The sequence below is a fragment of the Megalobrama amblycephala genome, linkage group LG20, assembly GCF_018812025.1.
Source record: "Megalobrama amblycephala isolate DHTTF-2021 linkage group LG20, ASM1881202v1, whole genome shotgun sequence".
NCBI lineage: Eukaryota > Metazoa > Chordata > Actinopteri > Cypriniformes > Xenocyprididae > Megalobrama > Megalobrama amblycephala.
Genome location: NC_063063.1, coordinates 31,884,052 through 31,911,752, shown reverse-complemented (window position 1 = coordinate 31,911,752; position 27,701 = coordinate 31,884,052). Strand labels below are relative to the sequence as shown.

At 34.4% G+C, this 27,701-nt stretch overlaps 4 protein-coding genes and 1 long non-coding RNA gene across 9 annotated transcripts; 2 read left to right on the top strand and 3 right to left on the bottom strand.

The window, feature by feature from the left end:
* The first annotated feature begins 1,592 nt into the window (after window positions 1-1,592).
* On the top strand, window positions 1,593-9,894 carry adkb (adenosine kinase b). 2 transcript variants are annotated; one of them, XM_048170231.1, is made up of 11 exons: window positions 1,593-1,736; window positions 3,758-3,832; window positions 3,985-4,038; window positions 5,255-5,333; window positions 5,423-5,595; window positions 7,002-7,110; window positions 7,260-7,430; window positions 7,561-7,596; window positions 7,697-7,811; window positions 8,968-9,054; window positions 9,248-9,894. In XM_048170231.1, exons 1-11 carry the CDS (start codon window positions 1,669-1,671, stop codon window positions 9,370-9,372), a joined length of 1,092 nt encoding a protein of 363 aa, XP_048026188.1. In that variant the 5' UTR covers window positions 1,593-1,668; the 3' UTR covers window positions 9,373-9,894. The 2 variants fall into 2 exon arrangements, with proteins under 2 accessions (XP_048026188.1, XP_048026189.1); XM_048170232.1 differs by lacking the exon at window positions 1,593-1,736 and adding an exon at window positions 2,181-2,371.
* On the bottom strand, window positions 9,871-13,021 carry dusp29 (dual specificity phosphatase 29). The gene is made up of 3 exons (XM_048170233.1): window positions 12,237-13,021; window positions 10,463-10,686; window positions 9,871-10,319 (listed from the first exon to the last, which is right to left on the bottom strand). Exons 1-3 carry the CDS (start codon window positions 12,395-12,397, stop codon window positions 10,087-10,089), a joined length of 618 nt encoding a protein of 205 aa, XP_048026190.1. The 5' UTR covers window positions 12,398-13,021; the 3' UTR covers window positions 9,871-10,086.
* LOC125255200 lies at window positions 11,685-26,539 on the top strand. 3 transcript variants are annotated; one of them, XR_007181848.1, is made up of 7 exons: window positions 11,685-12,149; window positions 12,557-12,611; window positions 14,703-14,799; window positions 22,495-22,876; window positions 22,950-23,059; window positions 24,267-24,509; window positions 25,349-26,535. It is a non-coding gene; the product is annotated as an uncharacterized LOC125255200 (long non-coding RNA). The 3 variants fall into 3 exon arrangements; XR_007181847.1 differs by having other exon boundaries at window positions 24,242-24,509; window positions 25,349-26,534; XR_007181849.1 differs by having other exon boundaries at window positions 11,686-12,149; window positions 24,398-24,509; window positions 25,349-26,539.
* LOC125255198 (dual specificity phosphatase 29-like) lies at window positions 14,528-18,494 on the bottom strand. Of its 2 annotated transcripts, none has more exons than XM_048170234.1 (4): window positions 18,378-18,494; window positions 18,159-18,284; window positions 15,172-15,389; window positions 14,528-14,890 (listed from the first exon to the last, which is right to left on the bottom strand). In XM_048170234.1, exons 1-4 carry the CDS (start codon window positions 18,410-18,412, stop codon window positions 14,676-14,678), a joined length of 594 nt encoding a protein of 197 aa, XP_048026191.1. In that variant the 5' UTR covers window positions 18,413-18,494; the 3' UTR covers window positions 14,528-14,675. The 2 variants fall into 2 exon arrangements, with proteins under 2 accessions (XP_048026191.1, XP_048026193.1); XM_048170236.1 differs by having other exon boundaries at window positions 18,159-18,300; window positions 18,378-18,427.
* LOC125255199 (dual specificity protein phosphatase 13-like) lies at window positions 18,872-22,607 on the bottom strand. Its single transcript, XM_048170237.1, has 3 exons — window positions 22,473-22,607; window positions 21,961-22,181; window positions 18,872-19,276 (listed from the first exon to the last, which is right to left on the bottom strand). Exons 1-3 carry the CDS (start codon window positions 22,598-22,600, stop codon window positions 19,074-19,076), a joined length of 552 nt encoding a protein of 183 aa, XP_048026194.1. The 5' UTR covers window positions 22,601-22,607; the 3' UTR covers window positions 18,872-19,073.
* Window positions 26,540-27,701: the final 1,162 nt, after the last annotated feature.

The window sequence follows — 27,701 nt, the reverse complement described above, 5'->3', positions numbered from 1 at the left end:
GTGGTTTCTTATTGACACGTAAGTCTGTGCATTGCAGTTTTTACCACAGTTCATCAGTTGTGACATTCATTATGTTCTAATAATTGACAATTTTGCAATTTGATTTTTTGACATACAGTACAATATCCCCAAATAAAGTTAAAAAGGGATTTTTGTAAAATAAATAGTACTTATTTTATTTTAGCTAGTTGCCAAAGCAACATTTCTTGTCTTCATTTAGTTTAACTTGATGTACTAAAATAATTAAAACTAAAACTGAAATAAAAATGAATTAAAACTAAAATAGCTAAAATTACATTGGAAAATACAAAAATAAAAACTATATGTTGTTTGTTTGGGACATGGATTTTAATGGCGAGACTTTTGTTTTTGTAATCAGGCTCTCAAAAATGATATAAAAATTTGGGTTTAGATTTATCGGCCAAGATATATCGGTTATCTGCTTTCAAATATAAAGAATTATTGGTTATCGGTATCAGCCGATATATGTTCATTTTTAATGTTATCGTTATCGGCACAATAAGAAAATTTGGCCGATATATTAAAGCCGATAAATAATGGATTATTTCCTTCAGCTGAAAGACTTCAGATGCACACTGTCTGCCATGATGGTTATGAATTTAGATTTATCGGCCAATATATCGGTTATCGGTAATTTATAAATAAAAATAATTAAGGAGAAATTAGTGGAAAATATTTTTTAATTAAAAATAAAAAATATACACTGCCCTCCAAAAGTTTGGAAACGCCCTAGAAGAGTGGGGTTTTGGACAATATTGGCATGAATTCTTTTTAATTTGTAATAATTTTGCACTGATAAGGGACAACACAAACTACGAAAACATATTTTATAACATAAACAGTTTATACATAGAAAAAAACTTAAATTTTCGATTCATCAAAATATCCAGCATTAGCAGCTATCTGACCTAAACTCGGTTCTGATTGGTTCATTGTATTCTAAACTTAATTGGCAATCAATTGTTGAAACTGTTAAGATGTGCTGACCCAAACATCTTTTACAAACCTGGGCCAAGTTTAAACCAGTAACCAGCATCACAGCTGGCAAAGGGGCATGTCTGACTTTGACATGTATATATTGCCATTATTATGTAATCAAAATGAAAATTATAATTGCTGGTCTTCAATCATAATGTCAAGTTACTTTTTTGCAGTTAGTATTTGCACCAAAAAATGATAAGGATTTATGCTGATATCGTGTGAAACCACACTTTGCTAGGCGTGTTTCCAAACTTTTGGAGGGCAGTGTATACATTTATTAAATAGTATTATGTTCTCCAGTATAATTTTTAAGTGAAATATTTACACTATATACATTTGAAACTCTTACAAACTCAATTTGCTCATTTTCATTTATCCTTTAATATTGCAATTAAATCTGAGTTTTTCTGAACACATGCAACAAATCTAGCTTATGTTTGTGCGAGTACATAATACAAGTAATATAAATATTAATAAGTGTATCAACTATGGTATTATGGAAATGATTACAGAGGCAGGAAAAATAAGTAATATTTTGATGTAAACTGCATGATGGAATTAATGAATGCAACTTGCTAAATGCATTAGAACAAATTAAAAGATGGCAATGTAGGGGCAGCAAACTGATCTGAGAGCAGCTCGTGTGTGTCAGTGTGAGAGCAGAAGATGTCGGTGTGTGAGTGTACTGACGGCTCGCGCGCGCAGAAAAACACGCAGAACAAGAAGACATTGAGGTAAACACACACACACAGTCAGTGCTTTGATTGCGAGTCTGTTTAGTCAGTGTGTGTATCTGAGAATCATGTCTAGATCAGGTAGGAGGTGTTTTCATTTCATCACATAACACACACACACACACACACACACACACCAGATGATATGATCACTGAAAACACCGACATGCGTCATGCACTCGAGTAATTTATGATTTGACCCGCAGAAATGACACAAAGGCATATCTTAAACATGCATCGCAGTTTGTTTTTGATAGTGGTTTCACTGCCTGAACAAAATGTACCAGCGCGTGCATCCACTCCTCTGCGCGTGCATCATGTGTTTGACATAATCACGTCATTATGCATGTTGTTTTTAATCTCTCCTGCCGTGGACGAGCTGCACATGTCATGATAGTAACATTTCAGACCTTAAAAACACATGTGGGCTTGTCAGCCAACCAGAGTGATAGATTCGCCCATGCATGTGACATAACCAATCATCTGGAGCTCTGGAGCCGATTTCGGCTTCCGGGTTGTATTTGGAGTGTGGGGAGACCGACTGATCGCACGCGCTCGTAGCGTGGACGGGGCGCGAGAGCACAGAATCACTTTTACTACAGACAATAAAAGTGTGTAATCATGCCTACTGTCAGGTAAGTGATCATTCCAGGGTCAGGCTCTGTGTTTGTGTGCTTCCGGTTTGGGCATTGTGTGTCTTTATGATGATGCAACATGCTTTATTTCATCATGTGACAATTTTCTTATTGAACCTGTGCATTTATGCATGTATTAGCATATATGCATAATACATAAATACACTTTATATTTGTTGATGACACACATACATTATGTGTGTATCATATGTAAATAATAATCATATGTAAATAAGTAAATAAATATATAAATGTGTATATATAATATATAATGTGTGTATATTTTATATATATATATATATATATATATATATATATAATGTATGTATATGTGTGTATATATATATATATATATATATATATATATATATATATATATATATATATACTTTTTTTTTTTTTTTTTTTTCCTTTTTTTTTGATGAGGCTGTTGATAGATTTTGAAAATCGCAGAACTGGAATGACAAGTTGATGCTTGTATATGTAATGTGATTAAGAATATTGGCCAACATGTGTGTTTTCAGGATATTAGTCATGTGTGTGTGTGTTTAATTGTACAGATATCATTTTGAGGACCAGTTTGAGTTTTAGACCATCAGAGTGAGGACAAAAAGAGTAAAGCGAGGACATTTTGACCAGTCCTCACTTTCTGAGCCCTTAAATGCCTGTTTGAGGGTCAAGACTTGGTTTTAGGGATCAGGTTATAATTAGGTTTAGGGTCGGTTTAGGGTAACGGTTCGGGTTAGGAGCTACAGATTGCATTGTGCCAATGAATGTCCTCACACAGATAGATGTAAAGTGTGTGTGTGTGTTTAGTCAGCACTATAGCATGTGCTCTGTGCCGTAAACACAACCCATTAAACACACTATGTGTTAAAACATTAGATTTCAGGGTGTATGAACTTTTCACAATGTTAATATGAAAAAGCATGTTTTGCTGTGACCATTTTGCAAGTTTGCATTAAAAGTTGACATGAAATGCATCTGGTTTGATGTGTAAAATGGACATTTGTCAGGCTAATATTAGACGGGTAAGTCATTTCTCACCAGTGGTTTAGAACCAACAACCTTCTACAATGTCAATTTCACCGTATGGAAAAGAGCAGGAATTCTGGTCTCCGGCTAATAAACCCACCTTCCATTCCAAGGGTTCAAGTCTCAAAGGCAGCGTCACTGAAACCCGATCATGTGACCTCCACCTGTTACTGTCTCAGAATGGATATTAAAGGAATAGTTCCTTCAGGAATTAGCAGAATGTTCATGCTGTTCTTATGCATGCAGTCAAAGTGAATGAGGTCTGAGGCTGTCAAACTCCAGAGAAAATGCAGTGCTTTATCAGTTTATGACTGTGAGATGATTTCCTCCTGTCTGTCTGTGTGATTGCAGTCAGAATGCTCTGTTCGGGATGGGGAATCCGCTGCTGGACATCTCTGCAGTGGTGGATAAGGATTTTCTGGATAAGTGAGTAGTGATTGTAACTGCGTGTGTTTAAAGGTCATACGTGCACTGCAGTTCTTATGATCGATACGCTTCTGTGATCACACGACCTGAGCTCTGTTAGTGTTATTATTCATCAGTTACTAACCTGTGTGTGTGTGTGTGTGTGTGTGCAGGTATGGATTGAAGCCCAATGATCAGATCCTGGCAGAGGAGAAACATAAAGCTTTGTGAGTGACATCATCATGTAACGCTTATTTTATATCACCAGCAAAATCTTTTTTTTTTTTTTTTCTTCCAGAGTATTTAAGATTTTTAATATTTTTGAAAGAAGTCTGTTCTGCTCATCAAGTCGCATTTATTTGATCAAAAATACAGGAAAACTGTAATATTGTGAAATTTTATTAACTGTTTTTCTATATGAATAGATTTCATATTTTTGTAGAAACTGTGATGTATATATTTTTTAGGATTCTTTGATAAATAGAAAGTTCAAAAGAACAGAATTTTTTTGAAATGGAATCTTTTGTAACATTATAAGTGTCTTTACTGTTACTTTTGATCAATTCAATGTGTATTTACTGTATATTTATTTATTTATAATATTATTTACCCTAAACTTTTGAATTGTAGTATCATGGTTTCCAAAAAAATATGAAGCAGTACAACTGTTTTTAACATTGATAATAATAAGAAATGATAATGAAAAATAATTTCTGATGGATCGTGACACTGAAGACTGGAGTAATGATGCTGAAAATTCAGCTTTGCATCACAGAAATAAATTGTAAAATCAAATTTTAAATTGTAAAAATATTTCATAATATTACATATTAAATGCAGCCTTGGTGAGACTTATTTCAAAAACATTAAAAAATCTTAATTGTTCCAAACTTTTGACTAGTAGTGCATCATAAATATTTAATGCAATTGTCCAGCCAGTTATATTATGAAAGCTAAAGACAAATGGCATAAACAACATATTAGGAAAGTAAACCAGTGTATTGGTGATGAAATACAAACTAGAAAAAGATGAAGTAGTTATAGCCATTTTCATGTTTTTTTTCCTGTTATAGCGCCACCAAGTGGCCAGTTGCCACATGCTTTTTCATGTGACCACATAATGAGCTCTTACATAGGTGTGCCAAATTTGGTGAAAATATCTCATTCCATTCACGAGTTATAGCCATTTTAGTTATTTTATAGCCATATTTTCTTTTTCTTCATCATGTTCAACCACTGCTCAAATATATATCTATGACGATATAAACTCTATCGCTCAGCCCTTCTTATGTTTGTGTGTAAACTACAGTAAAGAGTATTTATTAAATGTTGTTTTAGAGTACCATCTGTGACCTGCAGGGAGCAGCAGCTCCTTCTGTTTACATGCAGGAATCAAACCTGAGCTGTATCAGGATCTCACTAACACTCATATCCGTGCTGCAGGTTTGATGAGATCGTGAATAAGAGTAAAGTGGAGTATCATGCTGGTGGATCCACACAGAACTCTGTCAAAATCGCTCAGGTGGGTCTGGAACTCATGTATATGGAAATGATGAGAAGGAACCATCAGAACTGGATAATATTGTGTGTTTGGTATCTTCTCTCTATCAGTGGATGATCCAGGAGCCGCATAAGGTGGCCACGTTCTTCGGCTGTATCGGTACGGATCACTTTGGCGAGATTCTGAAGCAGAAAGCGGCTGAAGCTCATGTTGATGCTCATTATTATGAACAAAGTCAAGAACCGACAGGAACGTGTGCGGCCTGCATTACTGGAGACAACAGGTCAGAAACACACACACTTATACGTGTAAATGAGCAATGCAGCGTTTGACATTCAAAAGATTTTAAAAAAATTCTTCTGATCACCAAAGCTGCATTTAATTTGATCAAAAATAGTGAAATAATTTTACAATGTAAAACAGCTGTTTTCTATGTGAATATATAGTAAAGTGTAATTTATAGGGCTGGGTATTGACACAATTTTCATGATTTTTATTAGATTACTATTCACATGCATTCGATTCGATTACGATTTCCATTCAATATCGATTATTTTGGATGTAGTATTTCAGTTTCAGCACATGGCAAATTTTCTAGAGGAAAAATCTCTCAGCTAATGCTGTAAACGACACATGAGAGTCAGCTGGTGCTACTATAATAATACTGAAGGTTAAATTAACTTATTTATATACAAACACTTAAATTACACTCAATGATGTTTTCATTACAAATAAAGTTTAGAATTATATAATCATATTTCTACTCCAATTATTATTATTATTTTTTTTTAATATAAACATTTAAATGGTGGCTGTCATAACTGATTTATTCAAACGTGCATTAAATATTGAAGACATTATAATGAATATGTAACGGTGCATAGCTATATTTATCAGAATGTTGCTTTCTAGAGTTCATTTTCTAGCTGACTAATGAGTTTATGGTCACTGAATATGTTTTTCTGAGGTAAATGTGACGTTACGTGACATTGAAGCTGTTTTATTAAGTCTTTCCGAGGTTGAAACACTGATTGAGCGATTACACGAGACATGATACGGATTTCAGTAAGTTGTACTGTATATTTTAACATACCTTCAGATGTTCATGTTTATTTCGCTGTAACTGGTATTAAAGCGGAGGAGAGGATGATCACATGCTTCTCTTTAACTGAGGCGCTAAAGCGATCCGTCACGCCACATTAAACAGTGCCAAAACGGTGTTTATTTTTTGAATCTCATAATAAGATGGACGTCATTTGAAATCTGAGACTTTGCTTCATATCAAAAGTAACAAAGATTATTGCGATTTATTGGATGGGAGGAGCTACATATTCTGCTCATTCATCAACTGAAAACAGACTAGACTAATCGATTCTTGGGATTTAAGAATCAATATCGGTTCGTAAAAATGAGAATCAATTAAAATCGAGAAATCTATATTTTTTTACCCAGCCCTAGTAATTTATTCCTGTGATTACACCAGTCTTCAGTGTCACATGATCCTTCAGAAACCATTCTAATATGATGATCTGATGCTCAAATAATATTAAAAACAGTTTTGCTGCTATATATTTTTATGGAAACTGACATTTCATCTTTGATGAATAGAAAGTTCAAGCATTTATTTAAAATAAAATCTTTTGTAATTTTCAGGTTGAAACTTGTATGACAATCACTGTGTGTTTGCAGGTCTCTGGTTGCAAACCTGGCAGCAGCGAACTGCTATAATAAAGAGAAACATCTGGATGTCGACAGCAACTGGAGTCTGGTGGAGAAAGCTCAAGTTTACTACATCGCAGTAAGTGCTTCACATTTGATTTATGCTTGTTTGAATGTGCAAATGAGCAGCTGTAATTTATGCAAGAAGCTACTGAAGCAAAGAAACCTTGTGCAATGTTTAATAATCCAACACATTTCCTGGTTAAAATCCTCATCTCTGTCCTGCAGGGTTTTTTCCTGACCGTGTCTCCAGAGTCCATCCTCAAAGTCGCCAAACACGCATCTTTCAACAACAAGATCTTCGGTCTCAACCTCTCGGCCCCCTTCATCAGCCAGTTCTTCAAAGAGCCGCTGATGAAGGTCATGCCGTACGTTGACATCATCTTCGGAAACGAGACGGTGAGTCTTCAGATCATCAGGGTGTCTGCAGATCTTTAAACCCAAAAATGAAGTACCCGTAAGACCTTCGTTCATCTTCAGAACACAAATGAAAATATTTTTGATGATTCTGATGATGTTTGTTTTACAGGAAGCTGCTACATTTGCGAAGGAGCAGGGCTTTGAGGTGAGTCAAAAATACTGTAATGGCGTTTCATGTAGATTTTTGAATGTTCTACTCCTGTAACACGCTCTCAGTAATGTATAATCACCCGGTGTTCCTGCAGACAGAAGACATCGCTGAGATCGCGCGGAGGGTTCAGTCTCTGCCCAAATTCAATAAGAACAGGCAGAGGATTGTGGTCTTCACTCAGGGCAGAGAGGACACGGTGGCCACTGTGGGTACGTCCATCAAACAGTGTCTGTGCTGATTCACATGAGTTATCTTCCATATGTTAAAATTTCCAAGGATCAGTGTTCTCCCCTAAAAGTGATCAGACCAAACCGTAAGTCATAGAGATTTAAAACTCTTGAGGGCTGGTAGTACTCACACCGTCTACAACATCACCAAGGCTCGCACCGATCGGCCTGATAGGGGTGCTACAGCGGACAAAAAAGTACGGCAATCACTCAAGTGTCTTTTATTGATGGAATCCTTGGCTCGGATTCGCTCGTCGTTCGCTTGGTGAAATTTTGGATTTATTTATTTTTTTTAGGATACTTTTGCTAATTAGTCCTAGGTTTTGGCCTGATCGGAACCAAACCAGTGCAGTGACATTCTCTGGAGTCTGATTGTCAATAATTATCAAAAAAAAAGTTGAAATTTCGATTCACGATCTCTAAAGAGTCAAAACATTCGAAGTGAGTGGAGCCACTTTTACTAAAATGGCTGTAACTTGTGAACGGAATGAGATATTTTCACCAAATTTGGTACACTTGTGTAAGAGCTCATTCTGTGGTCACATGAAAAAGGATGTGGCGACTGGCCACTTGGTGGTGCTATAACAGGAAAAAAACATGAAAATGGCTATAACTACTTCACCGTTAGTTCGATTGACTTAAAAATTGGCATGCAGTGTCTTTGTCTGAGGTGTGTTGATTGTCTATGAGGACATTGATGTATCTCAAAAAACATGTCCGCCATCAACCAATGAATTTTGAGCAGCTATCACACGATTTAATTGTGTAACACGATTTTTCGCCCACGTCATTCATACCATATGGTAGAACTCATCATTCTGAGCAACTTTACCTCTAGGACCGCCGCTGTCCATCGAATCGTTCGTTAAATATTTGAGAATATTTCAAAATCAAATTTGCCGAACTAGTCCTAGGTTTTTGGCTCAACCTCGATAACTGTTAAATTAGCTTTATATACCATATATTTCCTATGGTAAATTGCCTGCGTTTGCTGCTTTTCCATCTATGATTGAGATGGTTACAGGCTTGCTAAATAAAACATAATACCTTTTGCATGTGCTTAAAGGACTTAAAGCGCTTGAACCCCGATAATTGCTGCTCACAGCTATATTTATTAATTGTCTTTGTCTTCTTTTAGGTGATAAAGTGAAAGTGTTTCCCGTTTTAGACATCGACCAGAACGACATTGTGGACACTAATGGCGCTGGTGACGCTTTTGTGGGAGGTAAATGATTAAGCAAATCATTTTAGACAATGATAGTTATTAATTCGGTGTTTATTAACTGTGGACTCTTTAATATCATGCGTAAACAAACATTATTGGAGTATGTTTTACAAGAAAATACTTAACTTCACGTTTAATTCAATGCAGTAGTTTTAACATTTGACTACTATTTAACTGTTTGTGTGTCCTACAGGATTCCTGTCGGAGTTGGTTCAGGAAAAGCCGTTGGAAGAGTGTATCCCTGCAGGTCACTACGCAGCCAATGTTATCATCCGGCGGGTGGGCTGCACCTTCCCTGAAAAACCTGATTTCCAATAACTCACTCACATCCTCTCGTACCCGATCCCAATATGGAATCTTTCCATCTCATCTTTCTTTTGCTGAAATTCCAGCAACACAACCTGCGTGCCTCTACATTCGTTTACACACATTTCCTGTAAAACGGGCATTTATCAGGATTGCGACGACCACATTACGTACACTCCGATGAATTTGTGTTAAAGTACGAATTGTCTTTGATCTGTTTTTTATGCTACATTGCAATATAATTCTATATTTAATCTATTAAAGATCCATATCATTTTAACTAAGTGCATTTATAATTTCAAAAATAATAGTCGTAAATTAAATTAACAAGTTTATAATATAATGGAATTTTTGCCTAGCACGTTTTTGTCTTTCAGGTCTACGTTATTATGAAATACCAAATTGTATCTTAAACGCACAATGTTTGAATATGCATAAGCTGTATCTGATGTGGGAGCATTTTTCCACTTGCTCTTTCCGCTTCTGGAACATGACCGTTCATCTGACCAGTCTAATAAAAAGATTTTAATTGTTGCAAAGTTGTACATCTGTGTATTAAAGTGTGTGTGTCATGTTTCATTGTCATAGAACAAGAATAAACATAAACCTACCTAACATTATTCGATGGCTGCTTTGCAAGCACCTCTGTGTACATCAGGAAATACTTATTGAAATATTTGTAACTGAAACCCATCTAATATTTGTAAATGTTTTTGGTTTGGATGTTTAAGTGTCTGTGCTCTTATCCGCTTGTGTGTTTTGAGCTCTTCTCTGCTCCAGCAGGTGTTCATCCAGCTCTCTCAGCTGCTTCAGGAAGCCCCAGTTTGGGATGATGCGTCGCCGCCGTTTGACGTGATCGATGGCGTCTACAACCGTCATGTTCTCGTAGATCATCAAGTAAGCCAGGAAGAGTGTGGCCGAGCGACTGCGGCCCATCACGCAGTGAACAAGAAGCTTATCTGGAGAAATAAACAATATGGCAACCTCACCCAGAGGTGTGTGTGGTGGGGGGGACATTAACCAACTTCATGAGGTGCATCCTGGGATGCTTAAACAGGTGAAGTAATTATAACAGTATCTCGACTGCGCTAAAATAACTCACTTTGTGGGTTTGTGAGGGTCTGATGGATGTATTCAGCAGTAGAATAGAAGTACTGGCTGAGGTTGAATGTGGGAACGTCCTCTGCTGTGATCCCGTAGTAATGCACGTCCATGTCTCTATAGTATTCTGCGCCCGTGTCCACACTGTTCCACTCGCCCTCCGCAGCGTTCAAGATGTGTGTGATGCCCATTTTCTTCAGCTTGTATCTGTCTTTCGCAGTCTCTCTTCACAGAAACACAACAGCTTAGACTAGTCCAGGTAAAGTAGGCTATTTGTAAAGTAGTTCAGACTACATAAACAATAACCGGAACTATGACACACGAGGAACGATACTTTCAGAGCAATTTCTCACAGAAAATCTAAATCCTTCAAGGGATAGTTCACCCAAAAATTAAATTATCCCATGATTTACTCACCCTCAAGCCATCCTACGTGTATATGTATATGTTCAGACGAACACAATCGGAGATATATTTAAAAAATATCCATTCACAACCATTATAAACCTTGGAGGACTAAGGATATTTTTTTTAAATATATCTCCAATTTTGTTTGTCTTAAAGAAGATAGTCATACACCTAGGATGGCATGAAGGTGAGTAAATCATGGGATAATTTTTGGGTAAACTAGCCTATCCCTTTAAAGGGTTAGTTCACCCAAAAATTAAAATAATGTCATTTATTACTCACCCTCATGCCATTCCACACCCATAAGACCTTCGTTCATCTTCGGAACACACATTAAGATATTTTTGATGAAATCCGATGGCTCAGTGAGGCCTGCATAGCTAGCAATGACATTTCCTCTCTCAAGATCCATTAATGTACTAAAAACATATTTAAATCAGTTCATGTGAGTACAGTGGTTCAATATTAATATTATAAAGCGATGAGAATAAAAACAAAACAAAATAACGACTTGTAATAGTGATGGCTGATTTCAAAACACTGCTTCATGAATCATGATTCGGATCACGTGTCAAACCGCCGAACTGAAATCACGTGAGTTTGGCGCTCTGAATCCGCTAATTTTGACGCACCAAAAATATTCTTGTCGCTTTATAATATTAATATTGAACCACTGTACTCACATGAACGGATTTAAATATGTTTTTAGTACATTAATGGATCTTGAGAGAGGAAATGTGTTGCTCCCAATGCAGGCCTCACTGAGCCATCGGATTTCAACAAAAATATCTTAATTTGCGTTCCAAAGATTAACGAAGGTCTTACGGGTGTGGAACGACATGAGAGTGAGTAATTAATGACAGAATTTTCATTTTTGGGTGAACTACTCCTTTAAGACTTTAAAACGCGCGCTGCGGTTTTGACGACAGAACGCTAATTAAAGGGATAGTTTACCCAAAAATTAAAACTCATGTCATCATTTACTCACCCTAATGTTGTTCTAAACCTGTTTGACTTCCATATGATGGAAAAAAATACTATGGAAGTTATCGGGGCCTATTAACTGTTTGGTTACCGACATTCTTCAAAATATCTTCTCAGAAGAAAGACATTCATACAAGTTTGGAACAACTTGAGGGTGAGTAAATGATGAACTGTCCCTTTAAGCGCGCGCTTTAACAGAACGACCGTTAACGGCCGTTATTAGTGTGAACGGATTTTAAATTCTGTCTGTTGTCTTCATTGAATCTACCTCACATTTCTGGGTGAGGGATTAAAATGTAAGTATACTAATAATTGGGTAAATGTTCATCCTGCATTATTAGCATCACAATTAATATTAAAGTTAGTCAAATGAAACGACTCACTCGTTTCCAATGTAGACGTTGGGCCAGACCTCATTGACGTGTGTGTAGGCGACGCTGCCGTGCGTGAGGTGTTTCTCCAACTCGTATCCGTTTGGTGTCACATATTCCTCTTTCACTTCACTCACCTCAGACTTCACCCCAAACTTCCTCCGTGAGGTCATTTTCAACCGCGCATTCGTTTAAAACTGCATGACAGGGTAAATATAAGACCCAAAACCAGAGTTGAACGGAGAAAGGCGTCCCATTTCAGATGTAAATCAACAGAATCGTAGTCAGAACGAGTTCAGTATGAGTCTCTTTCTCTGTATTTTTGTGTTCAGGTTGGTTTGAGAGGTGCTGAGCTGAGTGGACTGCTTTGGCCTGACTACAGCAGAGGTGGGTATTGAATTCTGGGTTATTTTTAGAGGTCTGTTCCCTCTGTCTCTCACTAGAGATAGGGCTGAACACCGAAAGCACACATTGAAAGATTTGACACAAGACAAGACTGATACAAGATACAAGACTTGCATCACCAAACTGAACCCAAATGAATAAACTCAAGCATCATGATTTAAGAATTATTTTCCTTAAACCATAATTTTCCTATGGAAGCTTGTTTCTGCCACTAAATAAAAAATAAAAAAGGTAATTACGACTTTTTATCTCAAAATTCTTTTTCTCACAATTGCGAGTTTACATTGCACAATTCCGACTTCTTTTTTCACAATTGTGAGAAATAAAGTCAGATTTGCAAGTTATAATGTCAGAATTGCGAGATATAAACTTGCAATTGCGAGAAATAGTTAGAATTGCACGTTATGTCAGAATTACGAGATATAAACTCACAATTGTGAGAAAAGTCAGAATTAAGCATTATAAACTCACAATTACGAGAAATGAAGTAAGAATTGTGAGTTATAAACTCACAATTGCACATTATAAACTCACAATTGTGAGTAATAAAGTCAGAATTGCGAGATATAAACTCAATTACAAGAAATAAAGTCAATTGCGAGATATAAAGTCGCAATTCTATGGAAGAAGATTAGGGCCAAGCAATAATAAAAAAATAAAATTTTTCAAGAAAAAAGTTGAGATAAAATGTTAAGAATAAACTCGTTAAATTTCGAGAAAAAAGTAAAAATGAAATGTTGAGAATAAAGTCATTAAATTACGAGAAAAAAAGTCGCTAGATTATGAGAATAAATTCGTTAAATTATGAGAAAAAAGTTAAATTACGAGAAAAAAGTCGTTAAATTATGAGAACAAATTCGTAATTTAACTTATCTGTTCTCGTAATTTAACAACTTTTTTCTCGTAATTTAATGACTTTATTCTCAACATTTTATCTTGACTTTTTTCTCGAAATTTAACAACTTTTTTCTCATAATTTAACGAGTTTATTCTCAACATTTTATCTTGACCTTTTTCTCGAAATTTAACGACTTTTTTCTCGTAATTTAACGAGTTTATTCTCAACATTTTATTTAGACTTTTTTCTCGAAATTTAACGAGTTTTTTCTCGAAATGTACAACTTTAATCTCGAGATGGTTTTATTTTTTTTATTATTGCTTGGCCCTAATCCTCTTCCGTACAATTCTGACTTTGTCGTAACTGACTTTTCTCGGAATCGCAAAAAGTCAGAATTGTGAGATATAAACTTGCAATTTTGAGAAAAAAAGTCAGAATTACAAGTTTATATTACGCAATTCTGACTTTATAATTCACAGTTCTGACTTTATAACTCGCAATTGACCCTTCGCAAAGACCCGCCCCCCTTAGTTAATGTTGCTTTGTCCGACAAGCCGTGGCGCTGTCACGCCACACACAGTGAGAAATACATCGCAGAGCAAAGAGGACACTGACAACACGTCGACAGACAAGACAGAGCAGGTTACTTATTATATTAAACAAAGTCCCAGCTTTCAAACTGTGTAGTTTTTTAAGAAATTCAAACAATTAAAACATTTTGTGGCTTTTTAATGTGTCGTGACAGATTTCTGTAACGCCTCAGCTCAAGAGACTCGTAAACCGATCATCTCTTCTTACTAGTTCATTTATAGCATCAAATAAGCATGAATGAACATAAGAAGGAATGTTGTTTCAAACGCGGAAAGACGTCAATACACACCATTTTTCAAGTTTAAGTTCACCGAGGTTAATCTTCTATCTCCTGATTGCTTTGTCGGACAAAATGGCGGATTTGGCTTTCTGATTGGTTAGATTGCTTGTCAATCAAACTCCCGGTGAAGGGTCAATTGTGAGTTTATAATTTGAAATTGCGAGTTTATCAGAATTGTTAGATAAAAAGTTGCAGTTACCTTTTTATTTTTTATTCAGTGGCGGAAACAAGCTTCCATATTTTCCTGTTCATTTGTTCTATATCATAATGTAAACTGCAATTCTATGTTTTATTTACAATTTGTTAAATTAGTTAACACAGTTGCCTGTTAGTTATACTAATAGCTCCCATCTTTCCTCTGCAGGTTGAGGTTTGAGTCCAGCTGACGGAGCTGTTGAAGGAATCCTGCGTTGGGTAGAATGTTCCGGTGGGCGCAAACCGCATTAATGGCTTCTGCGATTGTGAGTTTTTCGTATATCATCAGATACGCCAACACTAACGTCGCTGAACGACTCACTCCTCTGGCACAATGAACCAAGACCTTCCCCTCTCCTGAAAAACAAATCAAACTACCATCACACAAGCATGTTTAATCTATTTCAGACATGACGTCTGTAGAGTCACAAACGTAAAACGCAAGCCATTTTACTTCGTATTCGAGTAAAACGGTATTCAGTGTCACTGATGAATCATTCTCAACAAGACCTCAGAAAGTAAATAGTCAATTTAAATGCATTATATCTCCAACACGATGATAAAACATCACAGACACATTCAGAAGCATGCTGTGTACACAATGCAAACTCTTAGTATGAAAGTGCACAATGTCTTACTTTGCTGCGAAAGAGCCTTATGAATGAAACTGGCTGTGGGGTAGAAAAACGGTGTGATATCAAAGTCTTTTTTGTCTGGTGCCTCCACGCCATAATACTCTACGCTTGTGTCCGAGTAGAAATCAGCTCCAGTGTCGATGTGAGCAGGTCCATGTGCAGCGTTGACGATGTGAGTTATTCCTAGACGGTGTAGAAGCATCTTGTCTCTTGCTGTTGGTCTGAGAGAGTCACTCAAGAGTTAATTTTCTGCAGTAGCTCTTAAATCAAGCTTGACATCTGTCATGTGATGCAAGATAACTAATTGCATATTTGATCAATCATGTCAAACCTGGCACTGTACATCTAAAGGAGCCATTCCTGAACGTAATGCAAGCATTAATGAGAATTTTTGAGCTATTGCAGAGATAAAAATTACAGCAAACAATGGCTAAATCTGTTCTTCACCCCAAGCTATCATGTGTCTGAAATACTTCAGTCAGAATTTAAATATAGAATTGAGTCAGAATTGAGATATAAAGTCGCAATTCTGACTTTTTTTCACAATTGCGAGTTATAAAGTCCAATTCTGAGGAAAAAAAGACTGACTTTTTTTCTCAGAATTGCGAGTTTATATCTTCAGAAGACTTGAAATACTTCAGAAGATTTGAAATATACTGCGCGAGTCATATGGATCACTGTTATCGTAGCTAACAAAGAACATTCTCAGAACTTGGACTAAAAAGTCATTCTTATAGATTGTTTGATCAAATTTATCTGTTCTTAAAAACTGTTTTTTTTCTTGGTTATACGAAAGTTACAGGAACATTCCATTTTATAATACTTCAAACATTATGGGAACGTTACTTTTGAATCTTCTGAAAAAAGTCGCAACATTTAAAAAACGTATTTCTGAATGTTTTCTGAACGTTCAAAATTTTAAATGTTTTAAAAACGTTTTTTCTTGGTTATACGAACGTTAAGGGTACATTCCATTTTATAATTCTTCAAACATTATGGGAACGTTACTTTTGAATCCTCTCTGAATGTTGTGAAAAAAGTAGCAACGTTTAAAAAACGTATTTCTAAATGTTTTCAGGAAGTTCGAAATGTCCAATGTTTTTAAAAACATTTTTTTTTATACAAACGTTATAAGTTTTCAGAATGTAGAGCATTTAAAAAAACGTTACATGAATGTTAAACTAAAACGTTTCAGAAAAAAAAAACATTCCATGAACAATGTGTAATAAATATTTTTTTTGTGCAAACATTTTAAAACATTTAAAATTTCCAAACGTTCTGAAAACATTCAGAAATTACAGGAACATTCCAGTTTATAATTCTTCAAACATTATGGGAACATTACTTTTGAATCTTCTGAAAAAAGTCACAACATTTAAAAAATGTATTTCTGAATGTTTTCTGAACGTTCAAAATTTTAAATGTTTTAAAACCGTTTTTTCTTGGTTATACGAACGTTAAGGGTACATTCCTTTTTAATAATTCTTCAAACATTATGGGAACGTTACTTTTGAATCCTCTCTGAATGTTGTGAAAAAAGTAGCAACATTTAAAAAATGTATTTCTGAATGTTTTCAGGAAGTTCAGGAATGTTTTTAAAAACATTTTTTTATACAAACATTATAAGTTTTCAGAATGTAGAACATTTAAAAAACATTACATGAATGTTAAACTAAAACGTTTCAGAAAAAAACATTCCATGAACAATGTATAATTAATATTTTTTTTTGCAAACATTTTAAAACATTTAACATTTCCGAACGTTCTGAAAACATTCAGAAATTACAGGAACATTCCAGTTTATAATTCTTCAAACATTATGGGAACGTTACTTTTGAATCTTCTGAAAAAAGTAGCAACATTTAAAAATGTATTTCTGAATGTTTATGAACGTTCAAAATTGTAAATGTTTTAAAAACGTTTTTTTCTTGGTTATACGAACGTTACAGGAACATTCCAGTTTATAATTCTTCAAACATTATGGGAACGTTACTTTTGAATCTTCTGAAAAAAGTAGCAACATTTAAAAAATGTATTTCTGAATGTTTTCAGAACGTTTGAAATGTCCAATGTTTTTAAAAACATTTTTTTTTATACAAACATTATAAGTTTTCAGAATGTAGAACATTTAAAAAATGTTACATGAATGTTAAACTAAAATGTTTCAGAAAAAAAAAACATTCCATGAACAATGTATAATAAATATTTTTTTTGTGCAAACATTTTAAAACATTTAAAATTTCAGAACGTTCTGAAAACATTCAGAAATTACAGGAACATTCCAGTTTATAATTCTTCAAACATTATGGGAACGTTACTTTTGAATCTTCTGAAAAAAGTAGCAATATTTAAAAAATGTATTTCTGAATGTTTTCAGAACGTTCGAAATGCCCAATTTTTTTAAAAACGTTTTTTTTTATACAAACGTTATAAGTTTTCAGAATGTTACATGAATGTTAAACTAAAACGTTTCAGAAAAAAACATTCCATGAACAATGTATAATTACATTTTTTTTTTTTGCAAACATTTTAAAACATTTAAAATTTCGAACGTTCTGAAAACATTCAGAAAGACGTTTTTTAAATGTTGCTACTTTTTTCAGAACATTCAGAGAAGACTCAAAAGTAACGTTCCCATAATGTTTGCAAAATTGTAAAATAGAATGTTCCCTTAACATTCGTATAACCAGGAAAAAACGTTTTTTAAAACATCGGATATTTCGAATGTTCTGGAAATATTCAGAAATTACTTAATATTAACATTAGCGCAACATTCTTAGAATATAAATTTTATTATTTTTCCCTCTGATATTCTTGTGCGTTCATCATTTTAAAGTTTTTGTACTGCAAATGTCAAAAGTAATGTTCATTTCTTTTCTAGTCAAAGTGGAAAACATTTACGACTCCGTCATAATGAAAGACGAACGATTATTCAGCGCACCTCAAACGATTAAAAGCGTTGCATTCGAGTCTTATTGTATAATACGTACGCATCACTGATGTAGATGTCGGGCCAGACTTCATTATAGGCGCCGGAGGGTCGTCGGTTCTTTAGCAGGAGGGTCAAAAGGTCACAGATGGGCGGAGTCTCATATCCAACATCCTGTGTGCTCATCCTTTGAAATAAAAGAGCTTAATGTACAATAAGTAAATACATGTCAATGCATTGTATTAAAGTGTTTTTGCTTTTCAGTTCTTAACAAACTCACGTTGTGTTTCTCTGAACTCCTCGTAGGTCTGTCATCTACGTAGAGCCGCGTTTGTGTGTGATTGTGTGATGGAGTAAGTGATACGTGTCTCTATTTTGGCCTCTTTGCGAGTCAAAGTGGTAAATATAGATGAGAGACACAAACAGACAGACAGCTGAGAATCTTTGAGATGATCTTTGAATTGAAGTTCATTCAGCTAGATGATTTACATATTAAATTTGTTCTTTTAATAAAGTATACTTGGTAAAATATATTAAAGCCATCATGAAATCAAAATTCAAAAGAAGTTTGATATCTGGATGACATATTAACATTTTAATATATTAAATATATGCATATATTTTAATATATTTTTTCAACCTCTTCCTTCTCATTTGTTATGTGGAAAGCACTACAGTGTTTTTAACCTGTGAATCTATTACTTTACAGTGACTCTGAACATTAAGCAGGAATAGAATGTATTTCGAGCACAGCAAAAAAATACATACAACAACTTAAAAAAAGACCTCGTTTTAATTGATAAATTAAATCCTGTATCAAATCATGTAATTCCATTATATGTGTTTATGGCATGCATTTCTGTCAAGGAATTGTCATCATCGTTGAGTAACTTTTTGCACGTCAATAACTCTGTTACTGTACCTAATGTAGTGTATTTCTGATCATTAAACATGATGTGAATGTGTCTGTCCAGTGTTACAGGGCAGTGCTCTGGTAGTGCAGTTTTTTGTCCAGTTCTCGCAGTTGTTCTAAGAAGCCAGAGTTTGGGCAGATATTTCTGTGTTGTGCGACGGCTTTAATGGCTTCCACCAGCGTCATGTCCTCGTGGATCATCAGATACGCCAATACCAGCGACGATGAGCGACTCAAACCCATTGCGCAGTGCACAAGCACCTTACCTAGGAAAAAAAACTATATAAATGTCTACAATTTTTTTTACGAATTTATCAAAAACATATCCTGATCATATTTCATCCACAAATCAAAAGAAATTATGAAAATTATATTTATTTTGAAGTTATGTTTTGCATAAAGTATACGAGTAAATTATATTTTGTATGAAGAAATATTTGACATTGTTGTGTAGGCTATTAAGCACATGTTCCTCCCTCAAATGCTCTGCATAAAAAAAAAATATACATGACACGCAGGAAAAAAAGTAAGTCGTGCGCATGATTGACTAATTCCCTTGATTTATTAATCATGTGCATAATTTAGCAAATTGAGGTAACGAATCAGTAAATCATATGCATGATTTATAAATCAAGGGAACTAGTTAGTAAATCATGTGCACGATTTATACATCGAGGGAACGAATTAGTAAATTTGTGCATGATTTGAGCAAATCAAGGGAACGAATTAGTAAATTGCGTGTACTATTTAGCAAATCGAGGGAACGAATTAGTAAATTGTGCGTACTATTTAGAAAATCGAGGGAACGAATTAGTAAATTGTACGTACTATTTAGCAAATCGAGGGAACGAATTAGTAAATTGTGCGTACTATTTAGCAAATCGAGGGAACGAATTAGTAAATTGCGCGTACTATTTAGCAAATCGAGGGAACGAATTAGTAAATTGCGCGTACTATTTAGCAAATCGAGGGAACGAATTAGTAAATTGTGCGTACTATTTAGCAAATCGAGGGAACGAATTAGTAAATTGTGCGTACTATTTAGCAAATCGAGGGAACGAATTAGTAAATTGTGCGTACTATTTAGCAAATCGAGGGAACGAATTAGTAAATTGTGCGTACTATTTAGCAAATCGAGGGAATGAATTAGTAAATTGTGCGTACTATTTAGCAAATCGAGGGAACGAATTAGTAAATTGTGCGTACTATTTAGCAAATCGAGGGAACGAATTAGTAAATTGTGCGTACTATTTAGCAAATCGAGGGAACGAATTAGTAAATTGTGCGTACTATTTAGCAAATCGAGGGAACGAATTAGTAAATTGTGCGTACTATTTAGCAAATCGAGGGAATGAATTAGTAAATTGTGCGTACTATTTAGCAAATCGAGGGAACGAATTAGTAAATTGCGCGTACTATTTAGCAAATCGAGGGAACGAATTAGTAAATTGCGCGTACTATTTAGCAAATCGAGGGAACGAATTAGCAAATAAATTGTGCGTACTATTTAGCAAATCGAGGGAACGAATTAGTAAATTGCGCGTACTATTTAGCAAATCGAGGGAACGAATTAGTAAATTGCGCGTACTATTTAGCAAATCGAGGGAACGAATTAGTAAATTGTGCGTACTATTTAGCAAATCGAGGGAACGAATTAGTAAATTGTGCGTACTATTTAGCAAATCGAGGGAACGAATTAGTAAATTGCGCGTACTATTTAGCAAATCGAGGGAACGAATTAGTAAATTGTGCGTACTATTTAGCAAATCGAGGGAACGAATTAGTAAATTGTGCGTACTATTTAGCAAATCGAGGGAATGAATTAGTAAATTGTGCGTACTATTTAGCAAATCGAGGGAACGAATTAGTAAATTGTGCGTACTATTTAGCAAATCGAGGGAACGAATTAGTAAATTGTGCGTACTATTTAGCAAATCGAGGGAACGAATTAGTAAATTGTGCGTACTATTTAGCAAATCGAGGGAACGAATTAGTAAATTGTGCGTACTATTTAGCAAATCGAGGGAACGAATTAGTAAATTGCGCGTACTATTTAGCAAATCGAGGGAACGAATTAGTAAATTGTGCGTACTATTTAGCAAATCGAGGGAACGAATTAGTAAATTGTGCGTACTATTTAGCAAATCGAGGGAATGAATTAGTAAATTGTGCGTACTATTTAGCAAATCGAGGGAATGAATTAGTAAATTGTGCGTACTATTTAGCAAATCGAGGGAACGAATTAGTAAAATGCGTGTACTATTTAGCAAATCGAGGGAACGAATTAGTAAAATGGTGCATGATTTATAAATCGAGGGAACTAGTTAGTAAATTGTGCGTACGATTTAGCAAATTGAGGGAACGAATTAGTAAATTGAGGGAACGAAATATTAAATTGGTGTACGATTTAGCAAATCGAAGGAACGAATTGGTAAATCGAGGGAATGAATTAGTAAATTGGTGCATGATTTAGCAAATCAAGGGAACGAATTAGTAAATTGTACGTACTATTTAGCAAATCAAGGGAACGAATTTGTAAATTGTACGTACTATTTAGCAAATCAAGGGAACGAATTTGTAAATTGGTGCATGATTTATAAATCGATGGAACTAGTTAGTAAATTGTGTGTACGATTTAGAAAATTGAGGGAACGAAATAGTAAATTGTGAGCAGGATTTATAAATCGAGTACGAAATAGTAAATGATTTAGCAAATCGAGGAAACGAATTAATAAATCATGTGCATGATTTAGCCTACTATTTTTTTTTCCTGCATGTCATATGCGGGGCTCCGTATAAAATGACCCATGAAAGTGATATCATGATGCAAAAAATCTTAATGGTCCTAAAAACTGACGTCATTTTCTTCATGTTAAATATAATTTAATTTCCCAGTGAATTCTGCATTAGTTTATCTGATGTTGTCCATCAGTGTGTTTTCTCTCCTCACCTCCAGGGGTGCTCATGGCACTCTTGATGAACTTGGCAGCGGAGTAGAAGAAGGGGCTCAAGTCAAATGAGGGCATATCAAACGCCTCCACGCCGTGATATGTGATTTTAGTGTCTCTGTAGTAACTGGCTCCTGTGTTAACGTTGAACTTCCCGTGAGCTGCGTTCAGCACGAATGTGATGTTCAGCGACTGTAGCATGTGTTTGTCCTTCGCTGCGTACCTGAATGAGATTCAGTCACAACACATACAGACAGACACTTATTATATAAATTTTTCTTATTGCACATTTACAGTTTAACAGTAGTAGAAAATGTGTCCAAGAGTTTCAGGAAACACAAAAATACATCTCAAATTTAAACTTTCTTTAAAAATTTCCCTACTGGATAAATACTAAACAAGATTTTGTAATGACTCTCTTTCTTTTGAATGTGAAAGATTTGCCTCATACTGAAACAACACATCAACCTACTTTCTCCAAAAATCAACTCCAGATACAGGTTGATTTCCTTACATGTCTCCGATGTATATTCCAGGTCTGACCTCGTCCAGATGGCCGCTGGTTCCGGGTTTGACCCACAGCAGTCTCTGGAGCTCAGAGGCTGGAGGCGTCTCGTACCTGCCGTCCCCGTCACGTGGCATATCGGCCCGCCGCTGTACACCTGTCCTGCTGCTGGATAGACATGAGAAACATAAAGAACTGAACAGATCTTGTTCTTTTCGGTCACCCAAAAATTATTTACAAAAAGGCAAAACAAACAGCATAACAGTAGTGCATGCGACTCTAGTCCTTTATTGAAGAATAGGTGAAATTAAAGTTATTATTCACTGAAAACAACAGCTCTCCAAGTGTTTTGACTCCGTCATCGACCCCAAGCACCTTTGTTTCTCATGTATCTTGTCACCAATCACAACATTGTAAGTTTGAATATATGCAAGCACAAATAAAATTTTAAAAGAATATACTTTATGCTATTTTTGTCCTTTTCAGAGTTTGATATTCACACTTTAATTAAATGGGAAACACCAGCTCAGACATCCTGCAAAACTCCAATTTATTGAAAAAAAAGGAAGTCACATGGTCACATAAACAACATGAAGGTACATTTTCATTTTTATTTGAGTAATTTTTTTAATCAAACATCAAGTTTTACCACTGTATGATGGAAAATTCAACTTTGGAGATGGTGGGATGTACAGATTACTGCTAGTTAGTGAGTTTTCAGGTCTGTATGAATATTTAAGACCATAATTTTTAACCAAATTGTGTAAAACTTGCCACAAAGTATTAGCAATGATTAGATGAATAATGTGATGTTTTATGGTTTCAGTTGCTTTGTCTTACCTAAAAAATAAATAAAATAAAGTGTTAAAAATTACTTAAATATTAAACATTTTGACAATTTTTTGCCAAAAATAATTTTCTTACTCAGTTTTTTTTTGGTCTTGTTTTTCATTAAAATATCTTATTCTTAACTCAAGATACTTTTACTTAAGCAACAAAATTACAAGATATAAAGTCTTGTTTTAAGAAAATATATATAAAAATTAAGCAAGTTTTTGCTTAAAACAAGAACAAATATTTTAAATACTTTGTTTTAAGGTGACGTAGTTACTATATTAATAACCTAAATTATGCATAATTACAAGTAACTAACCCTAACTGTAACTCTATAGTAAGTACATGTAGTTAATTAATATTACTGAGTACTGTGTCACCTTAAAATAAAGTGTAACCAAATTAAACCTGTTTTCCCTTTGAATTAAGGTTGTTTTTCTTACCCATTTGGCAGATATGTATTTCTTCTTTCAAATCTAAACTTACAAAATTTTTATATATTTTTAATTTTTTTCAAGACCTAATACTTTTAAATGTATAATACAAATAAATGTATTTTGATTTAAAAACGCTTTGATATTTGTTTTGGAAAACAAGTAAAAAATACTGAGTAAGAAAATCATTTTTGCATTGAAAAGTTGACTAACTTATCTCTCTGTTTTTCTCTTTGTGTAAATAATCAAGTTATAATTAATGAAGTGCCATCATAATGATCAAATAACAGTTTTACACATTGCAAATCAAGTATTTATCCATAAAGCATACATGCAACACTAGCAGTATATACTCAAGATAATGCATCTATTTGAATGAATCTAAAACACATTTTCAAGCACAGACAGACTCACAGTGTGTTGAGGAACAGCTCGTCGGCGCGTGTGCGTGTGTATGACGTGTTGCTCGATCTGATGACTTTATCTATTTATATGTATAATGTGTTTCAGGCTGCTGTAAACACTCTTTCTTCAGGTTCCTGATCCAGATGCACCAGGGAGCAGATGAAACCATATAAGATCATCAGATGAAGATCATCCTCTATAATATCACACTGATTATAATGAATACAGAGGAATGATTCTGCTTATTTTCACACACTTCAGTCGCCCTCATCTGTGTCCGAGTAACGGCGTCTTAAATTAGACAACCTCATTCCCACAGCGGCGAGATAAAAATACATCCTCGTCATCTGTCAACACTTCACTCTCAACACAAGTGAGTTCATTTGCTTTGCTGCACAGCTGCTTTTTATTTATAACAAACTGTTTATTTAATATATATCAAAGTTGTCCTAAAACCAAAATGCAAAACCTGTTCTTGTCTTAGGACAACTTTGATGAACTGTTGTATTTAGTGATCAATAATTTTGCCTTTAGTAATTCAGTAAGTCAGTTAAACATTTTTTTTGTTTACTTTACATATTCTACACATGTATCACTGATATAAACTCACAATATCGATTCATATTTATTTTCACATTTGCAACATATAATTTAATGCACAATTCACAATAACTTTGAAAAGATTGAGGTCGGTACGATTTGTTTGATTTTGAAAGAAATTAATATTTTTATTCAGCAAGGATGCATTAAAAAATTAGACATTTATAATGTTATAAAAGATTCTATTTTTTAAAAAAAATGCTGTTTTTTTTTTGAGCTTTCGATTCATCAGAGAATCCTGAAAAATAAAATCACAGTTTCCGCTGAAATCTGAAGCAGTTTTCAACATTGATAATAATCATAAATGTTTCTTGAGCATCAAATCATCATATTAGAATGATTTCTGAAGGATCATGTGATGAGTAATGATGCTGAAAATTCAGCTTTGATCACAGGAATAAATTATACTTTACTATATATTCACATAGAAAACCATTATTTTGAATTATAATATTATTTCACTATTTTTACTGTATTTTTGATCATATAAATGCAGCCTTGGAGAGCAGAAGAGACTTCTTTTAAAAATATTATAAAATCTGACCGACCCTAAACCTTTGAACGCTAGTGTATGTTCACAGCTGTCTAAAGCTCTTCCTGTGTTTGTTACAGGTCACTGTCTTCTGCTCCAGAACGGTCACACCACCGGCGACTCATAACCCCTCTGTTCCACTTCCGACATCCTCAAAAAATATGTTCACATATTTTACCAGTCCACCAACATCATGCATGTACGTCAAACACATGCACATTTTAAAAGGTCTAAACATTCACATCATAACTGAAGCAGATTTAGATGAGATATGACATCATGTTTTACCCTCTCAGTGCATGCAATCATGTGACCATATATAGACTGCATGCGTGCATGTGAATGAACCGATGTTATTCTCTCTTCAACCCAAACCACTTCTCAGATGTTTCTCCTCAGAAAATGAGGCACACAAAAATATTGTTACGTCTGAATGTTCTCTGAACGATCAAAATGTTTTTTCGGTTATGCAAATGTTGGGGGAACATTCCATTTCATCATTCTTCAAACATTATGCGAACGTTACTGTTGAATGTTCTCTGAACGTTCTTCTGAAACTAGTAACATTCAAAAAAATGTTACACAAACGTTTAACTGAAACGTTCCATGAACGATGTATAAATAATGTTTTTGTGCTAATGTTTTGAGAACATTATTACGTTATTATTGAACATTTGTACATAACTTTGAGAGAACTTCACTAGAACGTTCCCTAGAGCTTCAGAAGAGCCAAATATGATCTCAAACATTTCTCATCAAATGATCTGAGCTGCTGTCTGGATTCATTTTATCCCCTATAACTGTATACTGACAACTGTTGACTGATTGGGTTAGTTTTAGGAGAAACATCTGAGACAAAGTTAAACATATCCAAGGATTTTTTGTCTTTGAAGACTCGTTCATCTCCAAACTCTAATTGTTTTATGACTCTGATTCTCATTCCTTTCTTCAAATGTCTCATCTGACCTCCAACTAACTCCATGAATGTTTCCATCAACCCACGACTTTATATGTCCTCATTTCGTCTAGATAACCAATGAACATTTCAGTGCATACATTAATCATTTTTGTCATTTTTTCTGTATTTTGACAGAATCTGAGTGGAACATTTTCAGATTCATTGAACAACTCTATTAATAAATGCACTTTTTTTTTTTCATAGTCCTCATTTTGTCTTTTCTTTCCAAGCAAACATTAACTTTTATTATTTTATTAATGCATGTTCTTATTGTGAATGATTTATCATCAGTGATGTTATTCCAAACAAACAAATGTTTGTCTTCATAATCTTTCATCAAAATGTAATTTTATAACTTGCTCCATCTCTGAAACAACTGTTCATTTCGGAAGAAATTACTTATTAAATTTAGATTTGATTTACCAAGACCAATATTAATTTTTGTTGTTTTAGTAAACAAATGTTCAACTCTTATGAAACACCCATTTTATTATTATTAACTAAAACTACTAAAAACATTCCTGTTATTTGAAATAAAGCTCTCATATATATATATATATATATATATATTGAAGTTTAAAAACTTTAAAATCAGAAATCTTGGCAATAAACTGAAATAAGTTTAAGTTGAAGCACTAAAATAAATAAAACACAAATATATACATTAAAAAAATAATAAAAAGGACAAAAGCACAATGAAATTATCAAAAACTAAACTAAAATTAACATGAAAATAAAAATAAAAATAAAATCTACTTCAAAATATTGATAAAACTAAAATTAAAATAACAGCATCACATCAATTCCTGATGGATAATCTTGCTGAAAAATCCTGTTTCTCTCAAAAAATACGTCACATTTTGTCTCGACTTCAAACAGACTAGAGTAAAAACTCAGAATAAAATACACGTACAAATAGAAGAAATTAAAAATGATTTATTTCATTATTGAGCTCACATTCTGATGAAGGATGTTGTTCTTGAAGCGTCATGAGACTTTCAACACCCCCTCTCAAATTATTCCAGTTTTCCATTTAAATCACATTTTGACACACAGGGCCTCTTCATAAAAAACAAAAACAACAAAATGTAAAAAAAAAAAATCATTCTCTGAGAAAATGACGCTCCGTTTATTTGGCCCCCGTTTGTTCAAGTGTAAATCAAGCATGAAACACATCAGGAAAGGTAAATAAATAAGAAACGGACAGAACGCATGATGGTGACAGAGCACGCCTCATTACAAACTCCAGCACTGATAAACACATGCTGTTCGCCCAGTTACTGAGTCATTCACTAATCTAAGTGATACTGATCAGAGAGTGAGGAAAGAGTTTGTGAGTTCAGCCACACTTTCAAACTGCAAAAGTGACCGGAAGTCAGTCATTTTCAACTCTCAGTGAACGTGCATGACTTCAGGTCGCTTAATGCCTCAGAAGGATGTTGCATGCGAACTGAAGTTTGAGCGGTAGATCGTTT